This window comes from Bombina bombina, chromosome 7, assembly GCF_027579735.1.
Source record: "Bombina bombina isolate aBomBom1 chromosome 7, aBomBom1.pri, whole genome shotgun sequence".
NCBI classification, from domain to species: Eukaryota; Metazoa; Chordata; class Amphibia; order Anura; family Bombinatoridae; genus Bombina; species Bombina bombina.
This window is the reverse complement of record NC_069505.1, coordinates 321,467,101-321,488,538: the sequence shown is the minus strand read 5'-3', so window position 1 is coordinate 321,488,538 and position 21,438 is coordinate 321,467,101. Positions and strand designations below refer to the sequence as shown.

At 37.5% G+C, this 21,438-nt stretch overlaps 1 protein-coding gene across 1 annotated transcript in view; it reads right to left on the bottom strand.

Annotated features, from left to right (window-relative positions):
* The window catches only part of IL17RE (interleukin 17 receptor E), a 71,507-nt gene extending 55,521 nt beyond the window's left edge, over positions 1-15,986 (bottom strand). Inside the window, exons 1-2 of the mRNA XM_053720986.1 lie at positions 15,982-15,986; positions 14,310-14,471 (exon numbers count right to left, since the gene is read on the bottom strand). Of these exons, the coding sequence (XP_053576961.1) occupies positions 14,310-14,370 (61 nt within the window). The 5' untranslated portion in view covers positions 14,371-14,471; positions 15,982-15,986. The remainder of the gene's footprint in view (positions 1-14,309; positions 14,472-15,981) is intronic.
* Positions 15,987-21,438: the final 5,452 nt, after the last annotated feature.

The following is a 21,438-nucleotide window of genomic DNA, read 5'->3' as shown; positions in this document are numbered from 1 at the left end:
AACTACTGAAACTAAGTAAGTGCAATATGTTTATTTTGTTAATAAATATGTTTAAATCGGAAATGTACTCCATTCTGTGTTTTTATAGATTGAACTGCTAAAATACTGTACTGTTCGGTTGAATACTGAACACCTGGCAGTGGCAACCCTAGTTATCGCTCTTTTTCCCACAACCACTCTGCCCAGGCCTGCTAATGACACTTCCTGAATTGACCATGACACGCCTAATCCCGCCATCATATCACAGCCCCAGTGGTCTTCCTGAAAGTGACCCCCCCCCATTTCATTGTGATTTCTGGAGACGCCACTGATTTAAAGGGATAGTATATACCTTTGTAATTACAAGACATTTCTGTTGTGTTGCTATAGAACAATATACAGGCCAAGTCTAAATGTTTTTTTTATAAATTAACATTAACAAACTGCAATTATTTTTCAATATCTTAACTAAGCAGCTGTAACAAATGCAATGTGTGTGATCAGTTAAAACCAATTAGGGAAATATATGTAGCACAGTTAACCTAGATAAATCAGCAGGGTGCATTTCAAGTTCTGAGAATTGCAAAAACCACAATTTTCAGAGCTAAATTTCATGAAAATATATAGAAAACTTGTTTTATTACACATAAAGTATAACAATCTAAAAAGTTCACTGTTCCTTTAACAGAATTAAAAATAGGGTTTTGTGTTATTCTTATCCCATTAAGTGAGAGTTAGTTTTGTTATTGCTCCAGGAGGTGAGTTTCCGTATCTGTGATGCCAGAGAGATATTTGGCACAAGGGCACTGGTAAACAGTTGCCAGGTGTCCCTTATTTAACCAGTCAAGTATTTCAACTGGCTGACCAATAAATTAAATGTTATTTACTTTATTTTCTTGGTATCCTTTGTTGAACAACATATAGCACAGTATTTGCAGCAGTATTAAACAAACACTGCTGACATATAGTGCTCAAGACATGTGCACACTCATGAGCCTGTCTAGGTATGCTTCGCAACAAAGGACACAGAGAGAACAAAGTAAATGTGATAATAATTGAAATACATTTAACTTGTTTTGTTTAATTGTATGCTCTATCTGAATCATTAAATTTTATTTTTTATTATTATATCTCTTTAAATTAAAGCTGTATAACTGGGCCTTAAGGAATGATTGGTCATTGGCTGAAAATAACTCACACTGCTTTATTGGTAAGCACCAACACACTGCAAGAGAACAGAGAACTTCAAGAACAGAAAATATTTTTTTTTGTCAGTACAAAAATATCTATTTCTTTCATAAAGGTGGTGTCCATGATCCATTACTCCTTGGAATTACTCTTTCTTACCACTAGGAAGAGGCAACGATTTCCAAACACCAAGAGCTGTATAAAACCCCTCCCACCTCACATTTACCTCAGTCTTTACTTTGCCTCCGCTGGAGGTGGTAGAAGAATTAAGATTTTATTCTTCAGTGAGAGGGGTTCTCAGTCTATATTAAGGCCTGGTTTCCCCTCAGAAACCATTCCATAACCTCTGCTTATAATTTTTTTCTATCCCTAATGCTGTCTCTGACATGATTTCTAGGGGATGGCCTAAGCCAGGTTATTCATTTAATCCTTCTGCAAGGTTTAAACAGTTAACTTTCCTGCTGCTAATGTTGAATTATGGGAAACTGTTGCTAAAGTTGATGGGGCTATTTCCACTCTAACTAAGCATACTAATATCCCTTTGAAAGACAGTACTTGTTTTAAAGACCCTTTGGATAGAAAATTAGAATCTTATCTTAGAAGAGTCTTTTTACAACCAGGGTATTTGCTCTTGCCAGCAATTTATATTACTGATATCGCTGCTACTTTAACTTATTGGTTGTCTTCTCTTTCAGAATATAGTTCTGATAACTCTGCTTGTGAAAAGATTTTAGGTTTACTCAAAAATGCCAATTCCTTTATTTGTGATGCAGTGTTTGATATTACGAAGATAAATGTTAAAATTATGTTTTTGGCAGTCCTTGCTAGGGGAGCCTTATGGCTTAAATCCTGGTCTGCTGAGATGTGTCAAAATCCAGACTATTTTCTCTTTCCTTTCAGTGAAATAGAATGTATGGTTCTGATTTAGATTCTTTAATATCTACTGTTACTGGAGTTAAACAGGCTTTTCTTCCTCAAGACAAGAAGTCTAAGGGGAAATCTAAAGCTTCCAATAATTTTTGTTCCTTTTGTCTGAATATGGAACAAAAAGTTGACTTCTCTGCTCAGAAGCAAGGTACCGCTTGCCCAGTCTGGAGGCCTAGTGCTAACTGGAACAAGTCAAAGCAGGCTAAGAATTCTATCCCTACTACTAAATCTGCATGAATGTGCGCCCCCGATCTAGAGCTTCTGGGGCAGGTTATGCCTTTTTCAGGAGGCTTGGTTTCAGTCTGTTCTAGATATCTGTGTTCTGAATATAGTTTCCCAGGGTTAACGGATAGATTTCAGAACAAGACCTCCAAGAGGAAGTTTTTTTCAGTCCAATGTTCCAAAGAATCCATTAAAGGCGCTAGCTTTTTTCCTGTCCATTTCAGATCTGAAAACTATGGGAGTGATTGTACCAGTTCCTTTACAGGAACAGGGCATAGGATTTTATTCAAATCTCTTTATTATTCCAAAAAAGGAAGGTACTTTCAGACTAGTCCTCAATGTGGAAAGCTGAACAAGTTTGTAAGAATTCCTTCTTTCAAAATGGAAACTATTTTGCCTTTAGTTCAGGAAGGTCAGTTTATGTCCATAATAGATTTAAAGGATGCTTACCTTCATGTCCCAATACACAGGGAACATTACCAGTTTCTTAAGCCTATAACTACAAAGATCAATCATAAGATCTGGAAGGACTTTATTTCTTGGTGTATACATCAAAGTTTTTTCCTGGCATTCTTTTAGAATTTCAAGGATTTTGCCGTTACAAGATGGTCTGGATAAGGGCCTATCTGCCAGTTCTCGAACGGGATAGATTTATGCTCTTTCAGTTTTATTTCATAGGAAGATTGCTTGTAGTATGCCTGTGATTAAGCCAATTTCTCCTCCATGGAATCTTAACCTAGTGTTAAGCCTGTTGCATGCTCCTCCTTTTGAACGTATGCATAAGGTGGATAATAAACTGCTCTCTTGGAAGGTTGTATACCTTTTAGCTATCTCAAGGCTTACTTTAGAGGCAGGTCAGCCTCCATCACAATGGATTACTGCTTATTCTACAAGGTCAGTCGCCACTTCTTGGGCTTTCAAGAATGAGGCTTCAGCTGATCAAATTTGCAAAGCAGCTACTTGGTCTTCTTTGCATACTTTTACTAAATGCTACCATTTTGATGTTTTTTGCTTCTTCTGAGGCAGATTTTGGTAGGAAGGCCCTTCAGGCAGTTGTCTCAGTTTAATTTTTTTCTTGCCTGATTGAATTATTTTTTAAGTGCATTTAAAAATATATATTTTGCCCTTGTTGGGTTTTTGTGGGGGTTGTGTATTTATTTTCTCAATGAAAATCCCTCCTTTTGTTATTACTCGTGGACTCCACAGCTTGGGTATTAGGTCCCAGGAGTAATCGATTGTGGACTCTCACCACCAGAATGAAAGAAAACATAATGTATGTGTACCTGATAAATTAATTTATTTCATGATGGTGAGAGTCCAAGAGACCCCACCCTTTGTTTTTGGGTTTCATATTTTCTTTAGCACATCTATTTCCCTGCTTCTTTTATGACTCTTATTCCTTTTACTTACCTCATTTTGCTCGGCTATACATTAGACTGAGATTCATGTCAGGTGGGAGGGGTTTTATACAGCTCTTGGGGTTTGGGAAATTTTGCCTCCTCCTAGTGGTAAGGAAGAGTAATTCCCAGGAGTAATGGATTGTGGACTCTCACCACCAAGAACAAAATTAATTTATCAGGTAAGCATAAATTATGTTTTTAGAAAAACAAAAGATAGTAAAACTTTTTAAAATGCCATCTTTAAAGAGACACTCAAGTCAAAATTAAACTTTCATGATTCAGATAGAGTAGCAATTTTAATCAACTTTCCAATTTACTTCCATTAACAAAACGTGCACAGTCTTTTTATATTTTTAAATCCCCATCTTACGGAACATTTGCAGAAATTCACAGAATATACGTCTATGCATTTGGGATTGGCTGATGGCTGTCACATGATACAGGAGGAGTGGAAATGGACATCATTTGAAATTTGTCCGAAAAAAATCTACTACTCATTTAAAGTTCAGACTAAGGGGTAGATTTATTAAGCAGCTGATGCTGCAATCTACCCCTGAAGTTTCCGTCTCGCCGAAAACAGAAGTTAAAAAGCAGCGGTCATAAAACCGCTGCTCCTTAACTTCTCCGCCACCTCTGAGGTGGCGGACTGCAATCATCCTGATCTTACCTGGACTAACCTGGCTTCTAGCATAGGACTTGAAATTTTGAGCCCTGCATGGATGGAAGTGTGTATGTGTGTGTGATATATATATATATATATATATATATATACAATATATATATATATATATATATATATATATATGTGTGTGTGTGTATGCGTGTATGTATGTGTGTCCTTCCAGTTGTCAAATAATATTTCCAGCGATAAACTTTATCTGCAGTTCCTTAAATGTATTACCTAAGTATGCCAGCTAAAAGACGTCATTTGGTATATTATTTAGCTGCCAAAAAGGAAGGTGCAAGGCCAAGTAACATAGAAATTAAGAAATTGGTTATTCATAACTGCTGCTCTCTTCTGAGTGTTGTTGAATTTGTTCCAAGAGGCTCAAAATAACCTGGGCAAATATTATAATATTACAACAAAATAAATTCACCAACACTATACTTTGGCCAAGCATTCTATACGTTTCATCTATATTTTGAGAATGCCAAACAGATTAAAAAAAAAAAAATTAAGAAACAAAGGTCTGCAAATATCTCTAGGGAACCTTATGTATATCACTTACAATATGTGCCTCCCTCTGTTTTATACAAACATATAATTTGCAGTGTTCTCCACACTCATTCGCTCGAGTGCAATTGATTTTAACGCGCATCAGGATAGAGCGACCTCAGAGCTATGGTTAACTGTTACGACTTACGCTCGAAGAAAAAGTTGCACAAAACACATCAAAATACATTTAAACATACAGTTACACTCATAATAACACAATCTTATAAAAAATGATTTTAAAAAAATATTGAATTAAAAAGTTATAAGGGCTCAAAGATATGAGGTCTCAGGTATTAAAGGGTTAACATATAGATACATACATACACATGTCTCAATATGTACATGTATGTGTGTATGTATATATATATATATATATATATATATATATAAATATATATATATATATATATATATATATATATATAAAAATGTATTTACAGACATACACACACACATATATATATATATATATATATATATATATATATATATATATATATTTATATATATATATAGACATAAATATATGTGCATTTGAGCCCTTTGCAGTCAATTAGCTGAAAAATCATATTTATGCAATATTCATATTTAATAAAGTGTTTAACTATGTATTTACTGTAAATATTTCACATTCCAATGTTCTGCACATAGGGGAATATCTTTTATGTATTTATAAATAGATATTCCGATCTATATATCTATCTCTATCTTTATCTCTCTCTCTTTCTATGTATAGATATACATTTTACTTTTATATATATATATATATATATATATATATATATATATATATATATATATATATATATATATATATATATATATCTTATTGACTTCTATGGGGAATACTTTAACACTGTCACAATATTCTAACTTCGGCTTTTTGCACGTCAGGTTAGTGCACGAGAGAAAACGTTTTACTTTAAAATTGTAATGTGTGCAGTATCCAACTTGCACTAAAAACCAAAGTCGAGCATGGTTAGCGTGTGGGCTGGAGTGTTAATAACGCCACTTGTAATCTACCCCTAATTGGCTCCTCAGGAGAAAATAGATTTGCATCATATATACATTGTTTGGTCCATCAGTCCATCTAATCTAATTTTTGTTTGAAAATCTAAACCTTTATTTAACCTGTGCTATGGTGTTCTGTGTATTCTCATTAATGTAGAGAATATTTGTAATTTTCTTAGGGAGATGAGATGAGTGGTGTAGTTTGACTGTATGATCTAGTTATGCATGTAGCAAACATACCTGTTTCTAGGGACTGCCCTGGCTCTGCCCACAACACACTGATTCTGCCCAGCCCCCTCCATGACATGCCTGTCTGTTACACACCCATGACCCACCCTCCTCATGGCTCTACCCACTAAACACATTGGGTCCCTGCCCAAAAGTCCCCCATAACCTCCCTATCCTAACCTAGAACGCCTCCAGGAGAGATGATGATTTAATATCATTGATGAGGGGCATTATAGCTGTTAGATAAATCACTTACTTCTGTACTAACACAGGGATCTGTTGTAATCTATTAGACTTGTGCATTGCTTATAAGGTTTTCAAAGTAAAAGCCATTCCAATCCATTAGAGACTCATACATACACCTAGTTATCTTGTGATTTTGCACCATTTAAACTCAACCAATACTTTCCATTAAAGCAGTTCATCAGTGGTATTTCAGCCCATCACAAGCCATTTTTTGCCAACAGTGACATTTCAATCCATCACAAAAATGTTTTGCCAACAATGGTATTTCAATCCATGACAAAACATTCTTCCTACAGCCATGACCACACATCTTTGCCTGTTTTGAGTAGCTTATGTCTCACTATATGTTTATACACATGCTAATAAAAAGTTCAAATATAGTTCAAATCAAACTTTTAAACAATTAAATATAATGTAAATATGATAATCAGAATATTAATTTATTATTCTAGTTAAATGTTTGGACCTTTAAAAAATATTAATTCAGTAAGTATGACATCATGGATTATTGGTTAAGTTCAAACATATTAGATACCCAAATGTCAATGCTGAATAAATGATTGTAAAATCCTTGAGAAACTCTATTTGAAATGCCTATTACAGACTGTAACAACTAAACTGATTCTTACAGCACATACACTTGTTGAAGTATCAAAAAATCATAGTCCTTATGAACTAGCATAAATTCCAACGGGGGAAAAAATAAAGCAGTAGAACTTAGCAACCAAAAATTATCCTACGCGTTTCATGCCGTTGCAATCCGTTTAATTGCTGCTATTATTGTTTGGGAGCTACGGAAGGCTGTATAACAGCATGTTTTTGTCACACACCAATCTTGACCGTTAGCACATTGTGTACAAGTAGGTCACTCCCACTTAAACATGCTGAGTGAAACGCAAGATAACTTAACAAGAAAATCAGACCAGACACCATCTACACTTTGTGAAACTCATACCTCCAACACATAGGGAGTGCAGTATGACACAACGGTTGGGTTGGAAAGGACATATACGTTATGGAGGCCTGCCCTTTGGGTAGGGGAAGAGGGAAACCCATCCATGGCCCCGCTCTTTGGGGGGCCCCGCAATTTCAGCAGTAAAAATATGAGATAGTGCAATGTATAGGTTTTGATTCAGTTTATAAAAAGTGTTTATGGTATTAGGAGGTCTATTATTTTGTGTTATTTGTTATATAGGTATCACTGAATGTTGGCACATCAGTCTTGCCCAGGGTCCCGCAAATGCTAAGGTTCGCCCTGATGCTATGTGAATGCTAAACAGGACTGTTAAGTCAGGATCAGACTAATATGCTACAGGAAAGTTCTTCTCTGTGAAAGGCACATATTGAGCAAAAAGAGGCTGCTTCTAGGGTGGTAACTAGCCATAGAACAAGCTATTATGCTATTGTTCGTTCCCAGGTTGAGCGCTTCTCTCTTTTTATTTATGCAAATTATGACACTTGGGGAAGTTTCCCTAAGTGTGATGCGGGAATTCAGACGTGGACCCGTTGCTCAGTGTGCCTAGAGGGATATGGCTGCACCTCACTGACGAGGCCCACAATAGGCCGAAACGTACGTCTGGGGTTTTGCTGTTTCTCTTGTTCAGAGAGGGATTGCCTGGTATTTCGGGGCTGGACTGCACTGTTAAGTCAGGATCAGACTGATATGCTACAGGAAAGTTCTTATCTGTGAAAGACACATATTGAGCAAAAAGAGGCTGCTTCTAGGGTGGTAACTAGCCATAGAACAAGCTATTATGCTATTGTTCGTTCCCAGCTTGAGCGCTTCTCTCTTTTTATTTATGCAAATTATGACACTTGGTGAAGTCTCCCTAAGTGTGATGCGGGAATTCAGACGTGGACCCGTTGCTCAGTGGGCCTAGAGGGATATGGCTGCACCTCACTGACGAGGCCCACAATAGGCCAAAACGTACGTCTGGGGTTTTGCTGTTTCTCTTGTTCAGAGAGGGATTGCCTGGTATTTCGGGGCTGGACTGCACTGTTAAGTCAGGATCAGACTGATATGCTACAGGAAAGTTCTTCTCTGTGAAAGGCACATATTGAGCAAAAAGAGGCTGCTTCTAGGGTGGTAACTAGCCATAGAACAAGCTATTATGCTATTGTTCGTTCCCAGGTTGAGCGCTTCTCTCTTTTTATTTATGCAAATTATGACACTTGGGGAAGTCTCCCTAAGTGTGATGCGGGAATTCAGACGTGGACCCGTTGCTCAGTGTGCCTAGAGGGATATGGCTGCACCTCACTGACGAGGCCCACAATAGGCCGAAACGTACTTCTGGGGTTTTGCTGTTTCTCTTGTTCAGAGAGGGATTGCCTGGTATTTCGGGGCTGGACTGCACTGTTAAGTCAGGATCAGACTGATATGCTACAGGAAAGTTCTTCTCTGTGAAAGGCACATATTGAGCAAAAAGAGGCTGCTTTTAGGGTGGTAACTAGCCATAGAACAAGCTATTATGCTATTGTTCGTTCCCAGCTTGAGCGCTTCTCTCTTTTTATTTATGCAAATTATGACACTTGGGGAAGTCTCCCTAAGTGTGATGAGGGAATTCAGACGTGGACCCGTTGCTCAGTGGGCCTAGAGGGATATGGCTGCACCCCACTGACGAGGCCCACAATAGGCCGAAACGTACGTCTGGGGTTTTGCTGTTTCTCTTGTTCAGAGAGGGATTGCCTGGTATTTTGGGGCTGGACTGTACTGTGAAGTCAGGATCAGACTGATATGCTACAGGAAAGTTCTTCTCTGTGAAAGGCACATATTGAGCAAAAAGAGGCTGCTTCTAGGGTGGTAACTAGCCATAGAACAAGCTATTATGCTATTGTTCGTTCCCAGGTTGAGCGCTTCTCTCTTTTTATTTATGCAAATTATGACACTTGGGGAAGTCTCCCTCAGTGTGATGCGGGAATTCCGACGTGGACCTGTTGTTCAGTGTGCCTAGAGGGATATGGCTGCACCTCACTGACGAGGCCCACAATAGGCCGAAACGTACGTCTGGGGTTTTGCTGTTTCTCTTGTTCAGAGAGGGATTGCCTGGTATTTCGGGGCTGGACTGCACTGTTAAGTCAGGATCAGACTGATATGCTACAGGAAAGTTCTTCTCTGTGAAAGGCACATATTGAGCAAAAAGAGGCTGCTTCTAGGGTGGTAACTAGCCATAGAACAAGCTATTATGCTATTGTTCGTTCCCAGGTTGAGCGCTTCTCTCTTTTTATTTATGCAAATTATGACACTTGGGGAAGTCTCCCTCAGTGTGATGCGGGAATTCAGACGTGGACCTGTTGCTCAGTGTGCCTAGAGGGATATGGCTGCACCTCACTGACGAGGACCACAATAGGCCGAAACGTACGTCTGGGGTTTTGCTGTTTCTCTTGTTCAGAGAGGGATTGCCTGGTATTTCGGGGTGGATTGCACTGTTAAGTCAGGATCAGACTGATATGCTACAGGAAAGTTCTTCTCTGTGAAAGGCACATATTGAGCAAAAAGAGGCTGCTTTTAGGGTGGTAACTAGCCATAGAACAAGCTATTATGCTATTGTTCGTTCCCAGCTTGAGCGCTTCTCTCTTTTTATTTAAACAGTACTTACTTAACAAAATCCTGCACTTTACACAAGTAACTTTACTTTATATCTGCTCCTCCTCAAAATATGCTATTATATCTGGGACATTTAAAGTATAGGCTATATTTAGCACTTTGATATTGCATTTTATTGGATTACATATTGTTACAGGTTGTATCTTATAGTAACATCTTATGTGTTTGCCAGCTTTTTCTTTAGAAATCATATACAAAACACGTAGGGTTGCCAGTTTTTCTCTACCTCAATGCTGGATAACTGGTAGGTGACTGGACTGGTAGTAGGTCCCGTAACACAATATTCCTACCCCAAATATCTACCTTATGCTCCGTACTTGAGCTGTCATATATATTTTCCATAACTGAGCAATGAGTTTATTACCTAGGACACCAATAATTTTACATTTTTGTCTGCTAGTAACACACAGTCAGCAGTGATTTCACCTCCTTGACTGACTGTAGCACACATAGAGGAATGCTTTTACACCACCATGGTTGGCAGTAAAAACACAGACCAGAGATGTTTACAAATAGATTCAAGTAACACACACATAACAGTGCTTTAACTCCCATGTTACCAGTAACACAAAAGACAGCATTGATTTATTTACCTTCCACGGTTAACAGTAACACAAAAAGTAAAACATACACAGGTTACTTGTAATGCATAGTGGCGTATGAGTCAATTAAAATTTAGCTGCAACTTAGTGCTTTCTTTTTTTTTAAAATCGACATTAAAGTGAAGGTCAACTTCGATGAATGAAAGCCCAGTTTTTAAAAATACTATTAAAAACAGGGGCACTTTCATTCATCAAATTTGATAAAGCAGCCGTTTTTTTAAAAAAAAATTACCTCTCTCCTCTTCACAGCCGGAGCAGCTTCCCCCGCACGCAGATCCTCTCTTCATACGTCAGCAATGACGAATCCGGCTTCCTCCAATAACGGCTTCCCCCAGAGCAAACATTGCCTGAGGCCATACCATGATTGGAGGAAGCCAGATTCTTCATAGATGGCGTATCAAGAGAGGTTTTGCGGGCGGGGAAGCTGTTCCGGCTGTGAGAGGTAAGTTTTTAAACAAAACGACTGCTTTGTAAACTTTGATGAATAAAAGTTCCCCTGCTTTTAATAGTGTTTTCAAAAAACGGGCTTTCATTTATCAAAGTTGACCTTCACTTTAAGTTTTCAGTATTTCTTTCATACAAGAGGTGAGAATGCACAGTACATTACTCCTGGGAATTACTCTTGCCTACCACTAGGATGAGGCAAAGATTCCCAAACCCCTAGAGCCCTATAAAACCCCTCCCACATCACATATACCTCAATCTTTACTTGGCCTCTGCTGGAGGTGGTTGAAGAATGAAGATGAGCATTTGATTCTTCAGAGAAAGGGTTTTTTAGTCTATATTGAGGCTTGGTTTCCCCTCAGAGTACAGTGCTTGTCAGAGGGATGTATATGTGGTATGGTTTTGTGATTCTTTTTTCACCTCATGGTAAGTTTTTCTGAAACCTTTCATAATCGGTTGCAGGGACTAATCTTTTACCTCTCTTTATAGTTTTACAATATACCCCTAACCCTAAAACCTCTTCTGATAAGTTTCAGTACTGGTTTGTTTTTTGGTAAGTATAATTTATTAATCATTTTAGGCACTTTATAACTATGTTATGAGTACTTTTTAAGTTTGTATATATACTATATATGCTAATATATATGGCCCTGGGACAGAATCCTTTATACTATTCTGTTGCTGTTTTGCGAGTGTCAGCTTTTTGGCTTTCTTAGTTTGAATTTCACCTTTAGGTTTACATGCATTGCAGTTGCACACGGGTGAATGCTTGTTCAGTTAGCGCACTTCCCTTTAGTTCTTTCACACATCAGTTGGTTTTTGCACGTCAAGTTAGCTCCCATTCGTCCTTGGCTATGAGCACATCGGGGTTTTTTATGCACACTAAATTCCTTTTAGCTGTTTTTTTCGAGCAATTTATTTCTTCCTGATGGGCGTTATTTGTCTTTGGTTGTAATGTTAATGTCTCCTGCCCTGTTTTGCAGTTCGGCATTGTACCCGTGAGTATATTTTAAAAGCTACTTAGGAGGGGGTAAGTGATTTCTATTTCTCAAGAGGTTTTTAAGGGGGTTATAGTATTTATTGCTTTGCCATGTCATATGCTATAATGGAGCAGTCTGATTTTGTACCTAAATCTAACCAAGAAACTGAGTCCCCTGAACATCTTTCTATCATTATTAGGTGTGCTTATTGTAAAAAAGCTGAGGTGCCCTTCTCCATTTATGTAACTTATGTTTAGAATTATGAATGCAATCAGACCAACCTAATGCTGTTTCTTTGGGTATTAACGCACCTTCTGTTTGTTCATTTCAGGAGAATGCTAATATTGTTTCACCTACACTGAAAGTTTTTTTTTTATCAAGGCTGCAGTTTCAGGTGCTGGCTGCTCTCCTGCCTTCAAACAAGTGTAAAAGGTCAGTTTAGATTTTACCTTCTACAAGTTCTATGTGCCCTGAATCTAGGGATACTGTTATGTCTTCAGATGATGACATTTTCAAGGCTCTTCAAGCTTGGCCCCTGTTGTAAAGAGAGTCTCATCTCTGTTTCCAGACAGACAATGCCACAGCAGTAGTTTATGTCAATCATCAAGCATACTTTTACTAAATCCTACCAATCTTATGTTTTTGCTTCTTCTGAAGCAGCCTTTGGTAGGAAGGTTCTTTCACTGTCTCCGTTTGATTTTTGCCTGTTTGATTTATTTTAAGTGCATCCAAAACAAAAATTATTGGGGTCATGTATTTAATTTCTCAGTGAAAAAAGAGGTTTTTAAATCCCTCCCTTTATGTTATTACTCGTGGACTCCACAGCTTGGGTATTTGTTCCCAGATGTAATGGATTGTGGACTCTCACCACCTGTATGAAAAAAACATAATTTATGCTTACCTGATAAATTCATTTTTTTCATGGTGGTGAGAGTCCACAAGACCACACCTTTATGTTTTTTGGGGGTTAATTTTTTTCTTAGCACATATATTTCCCTTCTCCTTTTATGGCTCTAATTCCTTTTTTCTTACCTCCCTTTGCTTGGTTATATGTTAGACTGAGGTATGTTTGAGGTGGGAGGGGTTTTATAGGGCTCTTGGTCTTTGGGAATCTTTGCCTCCTCGTAGTGGTAGAGAAGAGTAATTCTCAGGAGAAATGGATCGTGGACTCTCAACACCATGAAAGAAATACATTTATCAGGTAAGTATAAATTATGTTTTTTGCACATATTTTACTCGACAGCCTGCTGAAATACTGGACATTCCAGTTGAATACTGGACACAGATAAACTCTAAACAAAGGTAATTTTATTTATTCAAACAGATGTCCTTTGGATAGATTAGAACAGATTAGAAAATAGAACCTCAAATCATCTGAGAATGCACAAAATGCAAAATGTTTTTTGAAATGTATTGGAATATGGCACCACATACAAATAAATATCCTAGGATATACATCCCAATTGTCACAATTTAGGAGATATGGCCCACTTCCCTCCTACAGCCCCTATGTGCCCTGGTTCTAATGAACTGACCTAGCCACACCCTCAACCTGCCTAGACACGCCCACTAAACACATGTGACCCTGCCTAGACACGCCTACTAAACACATGTGACTCTGCCCCTCTGTAATGACTTTTCCCTCCCACAGTCCCTGCCTACAAATTATCAGTAGGCTCTTAAAGGGACATGAAACCCAAAAATGTTCTTTCATGATTTAGGTAGCACTTTTAATTTTAAACAACTTTCCAGTTTTCTTCTATTATCAAATTTGCTTCATTCTCTTGGTATCATTGGTTGAAGTCACAGCAATGCACTACTGGTTTCTAACTGAACACATGGGGGAGCCAATGACAATCGGTATAAATATGCAGTCACCCATCAGCAGCTAGAACCTAGGTTCTTTGCTGCTGCTGAGCCTTCCTAGATAAACCTTTCAGCAAAGGATAACCAGAGAAGGAAGCAAATTAAATAATAGAAGTAAATTGGAAAGTTGTATAAAATTGTATGCTCTGTCTGAATTATGAATGTCTAATTATGACTTTACTGTCCCTTTAATCAGAGTCCAGGGACACGTGGATCAGCCATGCATTCCCTCTAGACAACCAGGGATCATTGATTTGTAACTAAATTATTAGATAAACCAATTAAAAAAGCATCAGTGGGGTAAAGAATCATGTCACAGAACTACTTCCCAAAATGTGCAATCTCTTTAAATCCTGCTTTTATATTAGCAATATGTTTCTTGAAGAATCTACTTACCTTTAACATTAAATGAGAGCTTTATTCGGACACAAGGGTCACATTCCTGACGTTCCTTCATAGGGTCACAGAGGTAAACAGTGGAGAGTGAGAGGGCATCTGAGGGCAGGCTCAGGTTTGTAGGTAAATTGTGTCTTTTGGGATTTGTAAACAAAGGGGAAGCTGAAAAAAGAAAAGGAAAAATGTTAAAGGATTTCAGAGAGGAAGAACAATCTCCTTTGAAGTAAATAAACCACTAATACTAAAGTTTATGGATATTATACTTTGCCATCTTAAAAATGTTGTATAAATTAACATCAGCCTCACTTCACATGATGCTTGTAAGCATTTTTTCTCGGGAGCAAAAGAGAACTGCGTGCCAATAAGCCAAACAGCAGCAATAAATGCAAAGTTGGGTCATACTTTAACTATGTGTTTAATTTGCAGGGTCAGTAGTGCTAAAGATACATGCTCTAAGGAATTAGAGTATTAGGGGGATATTTATCAAAGGTCTGGCGGACCTGATCCGCACCAGACTTCGCTGAATGCAGAGAGCAATACGCCCTCCGTATTCAGCATTGCATCAGCAGCTCTTGTGAGCAGCTAGTGCAACGCCGCCCCCTGCAGATTTGCGGCCAATCAGGGAGGGAGGTGTCAATCAACCCGATCATACTTAATCGGGTTGAATTGCGGCAATGTCTGTCCGCCTCCTCAGAGCAGGCAGACAGGTTATGGAGCAGTGGTCTTTAGACCGCTGCTTCATAACTGCTGTTTCTGGGGAGCTTGCAGGCTCGCCAGAAACACGGGCCCTCAAGCTCCGTCCGGAGCTTGATAAATGGGCCCCTTAGAGTATGTGTTTATACTGCAATAGCCCTTTCACATTATCCCTTTTAGGGGTTCTTCAGCTATGAAAAACTTAAAGGGACATGAAACCCAAAAATTTTCTTTCATGATTCAGATAGATTATACATTTTTAAACAACTTTCCAATTTACTTCTGTTATCAATTTTGCATCATTCTCTTGGTATCTATTATTGAAGAAGCAGCAATGCACTCCTGGGAGCTACTTGAGCCTTTCTAGATATGCTTTTAAACAAAGGATACCAAGAGAATGAAGACAATTAAATAATAGAAGTATATTGGTAAACTGTTTAAAATTGTATTCTCTGTCTAAATCATGAAAGAAAAATGTTGGGTTTCATGCCCCTTTAACTATGCAACTACCTAAACTGTTTTTATTTGGAGGGCCACTCACTAATGGTATGACCCAGGTGTGGGATTCCCACTGCTTATAGGCTTACCAGCTGTGTCCATTATGAACCAGCAGTTCTCTGTGACTCTCTGGCTCTACTTTAACTATGTGTTTAACACCTTTGTGGTGGTTAAACACATAGACATGCAGTTAGTAATGTTAAACCAGAGCTTCAAATTTGTGCATTGTAAAGGCCCTATAAATTATTTCCCTGTTTTGGGCTGATCATTGACATATATGACCAATTACTGAAATGCTGACTGCTTACTACAGGGCTGGTGTATTCTGCTTAAAGTAATCAAAGGATGGAGATAAAAATGTGACAAGTATGTTTCTGCACCTAATGAGTCAGCCTCATAATAATATGAATCTTAATTACATGCAACAAGGAAATAGTAATGATCAAAGCCAAAAATAATAAAAATGTAAAGGAGTACTTACTTTTCCTGATGTTCTGAAAAGCAAACAAAAAAGATGGAGTTAGATTTATAAACAAGACTTTAACATTATTCTGAATTGTATATTTAAAGGGAAAGTCTATTCAATATTAATCTTTCAATATTCAGATAGGGCATGCAATTTTAAAATAGGTTTCATATTTACTTTTATCATCAAATTTGCTTTGTTCTCTTGGTATTCTTAGTTGAAAGCTAAACCTAGATCTGCTCAAAAACTGTTTTCTGTTTGAAGGTTGCCTCTTAGCTCAGTGCATTTTGACAGTTTTTCAGTTAGATACCGCTAGTTCATGTGTGTCATATAGATAGCATTTTAGCAAATCAGTGCTGACTCATAATAACTCCATAGGAGAGTTATTTATGAGTCAGCACGGATTGGCTAAAATGCTATCTATATGACACACATGAACTAGTGGTGTCTGTCAAAAGAACTGAAATAAGGGAGCAGTTTGCAGAGACTTAGCTACAAGGTAATTACAGAAGTAAAAATTGTATTAATAAAGCAGTGTTGATTATGAAAAACTGGGAAAAGGGTAATAAAGGGATCATCTATCTTTTTAAAAAAAAAAAAATCCAAATAGACTGTCCCTTTAATAACAACAATAATTTAAAGGGACAGACAAGGTAAAAAAAAAAAAAAAAAAGAAAGAAAGTTTCTCTTCAGTAGATTGCTCTGTGACAATAACGCTTTATCCAAACTGTTCGGGATCAGGAAAGGTTTGGATTTCGGAATATTTGTATATCTGTAAAGCTATGAGAGGGGATGGGACCAAGTGTAAACAACAATAATATCTAATGTAACTTATGCAATATTTATGTGTAATAATACAGATTATACATGTAACCTTAAGGTAGTTTTATATAATTGTTAATACTGTAGTATACATAGTAGTATCAGAAAGACAGCACAGTACTGTAATCAGAAAGCTAATAGTTGTTTTAAATAAATAAAGACTAGCATATACATTTCAGAACACAGAAAGCAAACCCACAGTATTAATAAATAATTTTACTCCGAAATTTCTCTTAGTAGGTGCCCCCTCCCCCCCAATGGCTGCTGTTCAGCCTAAAGGCTGTGACACACTGCAAGCGATGCGGCGAGAGGCGAAACAGCTACTTCGCACTGCGTCGCATTGCTTCTGAAGTTAAAATATTTAATCTCTGAGCGCTCAGCTATGTGATCTGATGCAGCAGATTGCTCAAAGATAAAAAGGCAGGACACACTGAGCGCGCACAGCCGCATCTACACGCTGCGTGCCGCTCCGCTTGCAGTGTGTCACAGCCTAACAGAAGCAGGTGCGTAATAATTGATTTCATCCTGTGCACTGTCCTGTCACAACTTTAGTAAAGCTAACTCGCATTCTCAGCAGCTTTGTTAGCAAACTGTAGAAAATCAACTGGGGCAAGTGGTCACCTTGGGTTGGCTGATCCGCTCACTGCTCATTACAAATAAAAACAGGCTGGAAAGAAATTTCGGGAGTAAAAAATAGATAGATAGATAAACTGGTTTTGGATACTATTTAAAGAGATATTGTATATACTTGCACACAGGAATCTGTTGCAGAGGAGTTTTTTTTTTATAACCTTGACTATCCCTTTATTACAGAAAAAAATAGAGTGAAGAAAAAATAAACTATACTAACATTTTTTTAACTAAACACAACCAGACCTGCACACTAAACACAATACTTAGAATGTATTGAACGTGTAAACTTTAATACTAGACATGTGCAATTCGTTTCAGACTAATTTCGGCTGATTTGGAGATTCAGGTCAATCCAAATTTCCGAATTGGCAACATAACGAAAATACCAAAAAAATACTGAAAACTAATAAATTAGTTACTGAATTTTCGGATTCATTTGTTATTTCGGATCCATTCTCTATTCATATTCATCACCATTATTCATGCTAATCTAAACCGCTGTCCCCCACATCGCCAACACTAAATAAAGCTATTAACCTCTGAACTGCCATCCCCCCCACATCTCCAACACTAAATAAAACGATTATACTCTGTCTAAACCGTCGTCCCCCCACATCGGCAAAACTAAATAAACCTATTAACCTCTAAACCGTTGTCCCCCCACATCGCCAACACTGAATAAACTAATTAAACTCTAAACCGTCGCCCCCCACATCGCCAACACTAAATTAACCTATTAACCACTAAACTGCCATCCTCCCACATCGCCAACACTAAATAAAGCTATTAACCCCTAAACCGCAGCCCCCCTACATCGCCAACACAACATAAACTTATTAACCTCTAAACCGCCTCCCCCCCATCGCCAACACAAAATAAACCTATTAACCTCTAAACCACCATCCCGCCACATCACCAACACTAAATAAACGTATTAACCTCTAAACTGTAGTTGCGATGTGGGGTGATAGTGGTTTAGAGGTTAATAAATTTATTTAGTGTTGGCTATGTGGAGGGATGGCGGTTTAGAGGTTAATAGGTTTATTTAGTGTTGGGGATGTGGGGGGATTGTGGTTTAGAGGTTAATAGCTTTATTTAGTTTTGTCGATGTGGGGGGATGGCGGTTTAGAGGTTAATAGCTTTATTTAGTGTTGGCGATGTGGAGGGACGGCGGTTTTGTGGTTAATAGCTTTATTTAGTGTTGGCGATGTGGAAGGACGGCGGTTTAGTGGTTAATAGCTTTATTTAGTGTTGGCGATGTGGAAGGACAGCGGTTTAGTGGTTAATAGCTTTATTTAGCGTTGGCGATGTGGAGGGAGGGTGGTTTAGAGGTTAATATGTTTATTTAGTGTGGGGGGGGCGGTGCTTTAGAGGTTAATAGGTTTATTTAGTGTTGGTGATGTGGGGGGGCAGCGGTTTAGAGGTTAATATCTTTATTTAGTGTTGGCGATGTGAGGGATGGCGGTTTAGAGGTTAATATGTTTATTTAGTGTTGGCGATGTGAGGGGACGGCGGTTTAGAGGTTAATAGCTTTATTTAGTGTTGGCGATGTGGGGGGACGGCGGTTTAGAGGTTAATAGCTTTATTTAGTGTTGGCGATGTGGGGGGACTGCGGTTTAGATAGAATATGAATAAAGAATTAATCCAAAATAACAAATGGATCTGAAAAACTATTTAACTTAACGAATATGCCGAAACAAAAATATTTATTTAACTAATGAAAACTAAACAAAACAATTGTTTTCGGTGTGCACATGTCTATTTACTACCTGGGTGTAACAATAGAAAAAATAAGTTAAAGGAATATTAAACAACTTGCAATGTTTATATACAGTGTATAAATAAATATATATATATATATGTGTGTGTGTGTGTATGTTATCCACTTTTCATATAATTTGCTTCAAAATATTGCGGTTTTTCCACCGCCCCCACTGTCACTGGATTGCAACATCCTGTAGGATTCTGAATCCGGCTTGATCAGTGCAGGGACTCATTTATATCTGTCCCTAATGTGCACTGCTTATTTGTGAAAACATACTATGCAAATATAGGACTTAAAATGAATTTGTCTTAAAGGGATAGTCTAGTCAAAATTAAACTGTCATGGTTCAGATACAGCATGCAATTTGAAACAACTTTCCAATTTACTTTTATCATCTAAATTTGCTTTGTTCTCTCTGGTATTATTTTTTGAAAGCTAAGCCCTGGTAAGCCCATATGCTAATATCCAAACCCTTGCAAAGCTGCCTTTTATTTCAGTGCATTTGTAACAGTTTTTCACAGCTAGACAGTGCTAGTTCATGTGTGCCATAAAGACACACATAGTGCACACCTTTCCTGTTAATGAAAATATATATATATATATATATATATATATATATATATAATTTTATAGGTATATTTAAACTTAAAAGAATATTTCTTCAGCAATATTTATGATAAAAAACTACATATATAGCATAGTTGCCAACATTTAAAAAAAAAATTCCAGGGACACGTTGCAGCAAAACAAGCAAACAGGTTACCAGAGTATTGACAAACTACTGTTCAGTTGCTCTACCCACACAGTTCTGCGATAAAAACAAAAAAAATCAGGGACTGTTGGCAACAATGATATAGATACTGAAATGAAATCACAGTAGACAGGAACATGTTAGCCACAGAGTGAGTGTTAATGCACATTGGTTAAATATTGGTGTGAAATGGGTGAGGAATCAGAGGAGGTTAGACAGCTCCAAGCTCACATTAATTAACTATACCTTATTAATGTACTGCTTACCTGCCTATAATTAACCATAATGCACTGCTTACCTGCCTATAATTAACCATAATGCACTGCTTACCTGCCTATAATTAGCCAATTTAGGAGATCTGTACACAACATTCTAAACCTGACTGTGTGTGTCTGTTTGTGTGTGTGTGTGTCTGTATGTATAATACATACACACAGTCAGTTTTTTCCTAAATTGCTTCTCCAAGAGACATAAAGTAAAAAAGGTTGCCATGTTAAAGGTGTATTTAAACTATATCCAGGGCTACATTCATAATCACCAAACCCCACCCTGGGATGTTCAGCTCTATCCTTGGATCACCCAACTCCACCTTAAAATCCTGAAACGTCAGACTCCCTGTTGAGCAGTATGGCAGTGTGAGTATAATCAGGTTGCTACTATGTAAATCTAGTATTGCTAGATTTTTTTTTATAGAGGCTTTATCATAGTGATGACCGGCATAATATTTAGTCATTAGTTTGTAGAAGCCAGCCTTTCAATTCATTGTGTGCCAGATTTTAAATAGATCCTAGAATACGGATTCTAAATCCCCTCGCTCCAAAAATAAATCTGTTTATTCCATTTTATATATATATACAGGTGTAAAGTGAAAACCGCCTTAAAGTGAAACAAGGCAGTTTAGCTTTCTTTTCACTTGCCAGTGTGTTTAAACACTTGAAAACATGTTTGAACTAACTTATATTAGGGGTGCAATAGTGCTATGTTTAGGACAGCACAGTATTCAATTAGCATTCAATAAATACTGTACCTGTAAAATAGTGACAATTACTGTAGTACAATTTGCCAGACTACAACACAGAGACACAGATTGCACTCTTATGATGTAAACAGAGTGAACTAAGCGTAACAAAATGGTGCCAGTCACTTTTTTTTACAATCTCACAATAATTACGGCACTGTTTCAAAATTCTTGGAGGTTGAACTTTAGCTCCACAAAGCGCTGTATTAGCGAAGTGCTGTAAAATGAAGCGCTGTAAAGTGAGGTATACCTGTATATGTATATATATATATGTATATGTATGTATATATATATATATATATATATATATATATATATATATATATATATATATATATGTAAATATATAGCCACCTCTGGCTCCTAAAAAGTGCATGGCTGGTTTCTTAAAATTAAACAAATTTGTCAACTGCTGCTCTTAATAATAACAATATAACAATACTAACTTTATATTGCTGGGCTTACAAGATTCTTATATAAGGA